Source organism: Ranitomeya variabilis, chromosome 3 (assembly GCF_051348905.1).
Source record: "Ranitomeya variabilis isolate aRanVar5 chromosome 3, aRanVar5.hap1, whole genome shotgun sequence".
NCBI lineage: Eukaryota > Metazoa > Chordata > Amphibia > Anura > Dendrobatidae > Ranitomeya > Ranitomeya variabilis.
The window spans coordinates 21,051,293-21,057,292 of record NC_135234.1 but is presented as its reverse complement, the minus strand read 5'-3'; the positions used below and the strand labels follow the sequence as shown (position 1 = coordinate 21,057,292).

Here is a 6,000-nt window from a genome sequence, read left to right as displayed (position 1 = left end):
AAATTGAACAATAAAGGAAAAACAAAGGTGTTCCTGACATATCTTTTATGATCTCTTTCAATACAAATTATGTAAAAAAAAAGCCAGAACTAAATAATTAAAAAAGCTTAATTAAAAATTAATATTAAATATAAATAATATAATAAATAAAAACATGAAATAAATGGAAAATGAAAACAATAAAGTCCCCACTGTGAAAAAAAATCTAAATACCTGATTTTTTTCCATATGAATTTCACATAAATGTAACTATATATTTATAAAGAAAGTACATATATTTATCACCCGTAATAACCTGGAAAATTAAATCAATGGTTTATTTGCTGTAAAATATAGATCTTAAAAAAAAAAAAAAAAAACTAAAGCAAAAATTGCTTTTCCTATATTTGCTTCATAAAATTATTATTTTTTACATAGAGTCCATAGTAATTTATATTTCTTCCAAAATAATAGAATGCTCAAAAGTGCTATAGCTTGTCCTGTATAAAACAAAGCCTCATAACAGTTACATCAGTGAAAAAATGTAAAAAAAAATTGTGTCACAAGAAAAAAAAATTGGCCGGTATTTGAATGGTTAATAAATATCATTAACCCGCTAACATCAAGTATATGTGGAATCCTGATATAGTGAGCTCCTCCTAGCGGTGGCTATAATAATATTTTAGTTAGGTGTGGTCACCACTAGGGGGAGCTCACTCTACATACATCCCAATAGTATACAGTAGGCTCTTAAGCTCCCTCTAGTGGTGGCAGGCAGGATTGGAAATTCCATAATTTATCTCTATGCCGGGGAGTTGGAGTTCTGTATTAGAAAAACAGTTCTGATATATTATATAATTATTTAGTACAGAATTTTTGACTGAACATCCACTTTAAGCTTTAATTTTCGCATACAACACCATGAAATGATGATTCCGTACCCATAGAAGTACCAGCAGGAGAACCTTTATTATCCATGTGCCATTTTGTGTTTTTAATTATCAGCAGCAAAATCTGTTATGTCAGATGTGGCATAAGTCGGGATTTCTAAAATAAAATAATAAAAAAAAAAAAAATTGACATTTTTTTTTCAGTCGTCCGGAAACTTGATTAGTAAGTGTCTTAGATCTGACGGCACGTCAAGCGGTGAGAACATTTTAATTAGCTTTGGTACACAGACCCATATGTCTGAGGAAGAACCAGCATATGTTTCATCAGGACAGAAGAAATGGCGCTGAAAGAGCCGATCTCTGATATTCCGGAGGTTTCAGTCTCAGCAGCAGCAGGAGGAAAATTCCCCCAAAAGTTTCTGTTTATTCACAGGTAGAAGTTTAGGCGGCCACAAGAAGGTTCCACAGTTTTCTATTAATGCCGCATTTATATATTAAATGTAACAGTGTCTTTATTTTTATTCAACTTTTATATTTTCTCTTCGTTTTTTTTTTTGTCTGTTTTAGTAATCTGTGAAAAATACAGAGAAACATAAAGATCAATCATAAAATTCATCGGTGACTTTACCTTTACTAACAAAATGCTACTGATGTGGTGACTATGGAGATAACATAAGGATTAGGAGGACAAGTAATACAATCATTTATTTTAGCCTTCTTTTCTCAAATTTTTTTCTCTCTCCCTCATTCTCTTTCCCTCTTTTTCTTTCTTCTTCTTTCTCCCTCTCTTACTCGCCCTATCTCTCCATCTTTCTCTCTCTCCTTCTATCTCTCTCACGCTTTCTCTCTATTTCCCATTTTTCTCGCTTTCTCTTGATCCCTTTTTCTCTTTCAACCTTTCTCTCCTTCCTTTTCTTTTTTCTCTCTCCTTTCTCTTTCTCACTGTTTCTGTCTGCCTCATTCTCTTTTTTACCTTTTTCTCTCTCCTTTTTCACTCCTTGTCTCTCCCTCATTCTTTTTCCTTTTTATCCCCTCTTCCTCCTTCTCTCACTTTCTCTGATTCTCCCTCGCCCTCATTTTCCCTTTTTCTTTCTCGCACTCTCCTTCTTTCTCTCTTCCTCTTTCTATCTCTTTCCTTTTTACTGTCTCCCTATCTCTCCACCTCTTTCTTTCTCTCTCCTTCTTTCTTTTTCTCTTTGCCTCTCCTTTCTCTTTCTTTCTCCCAATCTCTCTCTTCCTCTATTTTTCTCTCCCTCTTTTTCTCTCTGGTTTTGTTTTCTCTCTCCCTTCTTCTCTCTCTATCTTCTCCTTCCTTTGTCTATTAATAATGTATGTTGGTGTCTCAAAAATATCTATTATCTATCTATTTATTATCTATCTATTTATTATCTATCTATCTATCTATCATCTATCTATTATCTATCTATCATCTATCTATCTATTATATATTTATTATCTATCTATTATCTATCTATCTATTATCTATATATCTATTATCTATTTATTATCTATCATCTATCTATTATATATTTATTATCTATCTATTATCTATCTATCTATTATCTATATATCTATTATCTATTTATTATCTATCATCTATCTATTATCTATTGATCTACCTTTCCCCATCGATACATATATGTGACAGATTCCATAAATAAGTATGTATCATGCTATTGACAATATCAGCCCCATACTCCCACAGAAGTCTCCATTTAAAGGGTGTCTGATTTATAAACTCTCTATATAAAAAGTTCCTATTACAGAGTTCTGAGTGAATAAATGTTGAGGGCTCGTCCGTTTAGGACCCGCATCTATAAGCAACTACAAGGAACGTGTCTTACTCTGGAGGTCCCGGCTCATAGACGCGTTACACAACCAGATCATTGATTTTAATGAAGACGTTGTAATGCTTCATTTCACCTGTGGCGGTGCTGCAGGGAAACTGCACACTTGCTACTGGATTGCCTGACAGATCACAGTTGATCACAGGGTTTTCTTGTATCGGGACATGTGAGCATCGTTCTATTACATACCCTGCTCTAAATATTACTGTAAGGGTCACATCCTTGGCATTGTGACTGATACAACTGTAGGAGATGTAGGCACAAAACGGCAATAGATTAGTAATTAAAACTATTTGCAAAGTTAATTTGTCTTTTTTAAGTGAAGGAATGGTAAAGCAATAAAGTCTTGTTTCAATGGTGGACATACCCTTTAAGGCGGAAAACCCCTGTAAATTGTGAACATTGACAAAATAGCTCCGGAGCAGGAGCCTGCACTCACATAGTGATGCCCTCGGGTCTACACCTCAATGTTCATGTCTGTGAAGCCCCGTTTCCCCTCATTCACTAGTGTAGGTCTCTCAGTCCTCGTGTGCCAGACCAAAACCTGTATGGAGGGAAGATCAGCGGTCAGTATATACAGAGGATGTGAATGCTGGAAACGTCAGCCATGTCACTCTATTGAGTGACCGGCAATTGCATCTGCTCTAACCTTAGTGCAGTTGGCGGCTTTGGCTTCCAGTCCATCCATGGTGACCAGGTCTTTCAGTAAACTGGTTTCCTGATAACCTCCCTTTACTCCTTCCAGCTTGAAGTTGGCATATGGTCTTTCAAGAATTAAGCGTAAGTTAATGGCAAAACCAGCCATGTCAATGGCAAAAGGCCTCTTAGGGTCGAACACCGTTTTCCAGCCGATCACTCGTCCCGTTGAACCAAGTCTTGGAGACTCATATCTTAAACCACCGACGAAAGCCACCGGCCAGACAGACACCGTCCGGGTGTATCGCATCTGTGGATGACATAGGCCAACATTACTGGTAACAGTTCATTGTTATAGAATAATACTTATCTTTGAGGACAAATTAAGGTCGGTAAAAGCAATAAATGTGATGGGACCTCAAGCAAACCTTAGGATCTGAGCACCATCTAACACCTTATCATGGTAGTAGCAAAGGTGGTCTCACATGTGCCGAGCCCTCTTCACTGAAAGACAAGACATTAGCAAATAATGAATACGAGACCCCTGTTCTCAATACCATGGTGGCTTTCTACAAATCAAATGTGAGAAAACTTGATAATGGGGAAAAAAAAAAAATGGCCATACCAAAAACATTCCTGAGGGTCTGAACATAGTATGAAAATGGAAGAAGGGAGCTCATTTCCCAAAATGATAAGTTGACAAATTTCCAGGGAGCTGCTGAAATTTCACGGAAAGCAACATTTCTGGAAGATTTCTTGAGCATGATGTCATCAGGCAGAGCCGAGACGTCCAAATACATATTCGGGGGTGGGAGAGTCTGAGCGGTAAAAAGTGGCATGGTTACTTTCTGTACAAATTCAACATCCACCTGGAAAGTCATCTCTAAAAGTTGGAAAGTGTAGAGGAACCAAGGGCCAAAAGTGTATGGTTGTTTGTAGGTTCAAAGCCACTTGTTGTCCATCAGTGATCTAACTCGTGGTGTGGAAGATCTTGCAGGACTGGTGGCATCACCACTGCTAGATTGACAGAAGACGAAGGTGTTTTTGGGAGTATTTTCTAGTAGTTACTTATTAGACTAACACACAAACCGTGGTGAATTTTGTAATCTACGAGACCCTTTCTCTGGACTTTACCTTAATATTTATCATATTGTTTCTCAATGTCGGGTAGATGGGCTGAAAGGCTGTTCTGTTTTGCGTGTTTTTGTCTCCTTCTTCAAACACATTTATCTATCGGGAGGAAAGGGCTGGCTCCTTCTCATCGGTGAACGTTTATGATGAATTGCTTTAGCTATAAGCCATCGTTATGTAGTAGATTACGGAGAGTTAGCGCACGTCCTACACGATATGTTAATGAGAGATATTAATCATTGCGTTGCTCTGTGTACATCCAATATTCCACCAGGTCCTTCCTTCCCGCTGTAATGAACCCAAAGAATCCAGCTGCTAATGAATCAAAGTGTACACGGCTTCTAAATTATTTGGGCTAAGATCACATTGTATTATTGAAGTACTCTCTTGGCGGATTTACTGTTCTATTAATATTCTTCCCTTCCCCCGTTTTTTTAATTATATGCCGAATTTTAAAAAAAATAAATAAAAATAATTCTCTTAAGAACAGTTCGTTCCATAGAAGTAAATCATTTTTCACTTTGCAATCTCTAAAACTTGGAGGTTTGTCCAAAGGTCAAGTTTTTGAAAAATGTGATGATCTTCTACGGCGTAATGACTATTCCTTTACGGAGTGAGGCCTTTTGCCCACTAAGATCCATGATTAAGTCACAATTTAATTAAGGAGTAAAAACATATTGATTTTTCAATAGACATAAAACTAAAATCTCAACATTAGAGGTGATTAAGCGTGTTTGGGAAAGCCAATTACAAGGGAGAATTAAGATATCTATAACATTTGAAGGCCGACTATGGCTCTCTCTCTCTAGAGAGAGAGAGAGAGACTGCTTACCTCCTCAAAGACCTCAAGACTGTACGTATTGTCATCATCTGCAAAATAGACGACTCCTTCTGGTGGATTTGAAGCGTTAAGGTTGTCTCTAAGCCACCGAAGACCGAGATTCCTCTGAACGGTTCCTCGAGGGGTGACCTCTGGCGTCCTTGATATGCCCACTTTTTGGTTGTGTGGACTCTCTATGTTCAAATGAGTGAAGTTCAGCCCGGCCTTCTCCAGCAGATTAGCAACCAGTTTTGTTTTTCTCGGGCAATCTTCCACCACGATCCAGTGCAAATTGACTACGTGGAGAAAAGTGTTTGCCAATCGAACAAGCTCGGCCTTTTGGACAGGCCTGGTGTAGGTGGGAGTAATCACATAGATAACTGGAAGTTCTTCATTCCAAGGTGGAGGTCTTGAATAGACGTATGTCCTAACCACCACCGGCGTCTCCCGGGTGGGATATTGGTTGACACATTGGAGAGAATCATCTTTGCTCTGTGTCACGTTGCTGAAGAGAGGTTTGACCGTCGAATTGTCACCTATCTCCTCTGTAAGAAAGGAAAAATGACTTTGATTAGGCTCAGAAAGTTCACGTAACTTTCAAAAGAAACAAAAAGATTGCTGGATATATATATTTTTTTAACTTAAAAGTTTTACAATATCTAATTTTTGGAAAATGTACATCGTTATTGGGTCTCTG

At 37.5% G+C, this 6,000-nt stretch overlaps 1 protein-coding gene across 2 annotated transcripts in view; it reads right to left on the bottom strand.

The window, feature by feature from the left end:
• Positions 1–929: 929 nt before the first annotated feature.
• Positions 930–6,000, bottom strand: part of LOC143814980 (galactosylgalactosylxylosylprotein 3-beta-glucuronosyltransferase 1-like) — a 124,874-nt gene continuing 119,803 nt past the window's right edge. For both annotated transcript variants that reach the window (XM_077293724.1, XM_077293725.1), the window contains exons 3-6: positions 5,316–5,848; positions 3,366–3,662; positions 3,156–3,260; positions 930–1,440 (exon numbers count right to left, since the gene is read on the bottom strand). In XM_077293724.1, the coding sequence (XP_077149839.1) occupies positions 3,174–3,260; positions 3,366–3,662; positions 5,316–5,848 (917 nt within the window). In that variant the 3' untranslated portion in view covers positions 930–1,440; positions 3,156–3,173. The remainder of the gene's footprint in view (positions 1,441–3,155; positions 3,261–3,365; positions 3,663–5,315; positions 5,849–6,000) is intronic.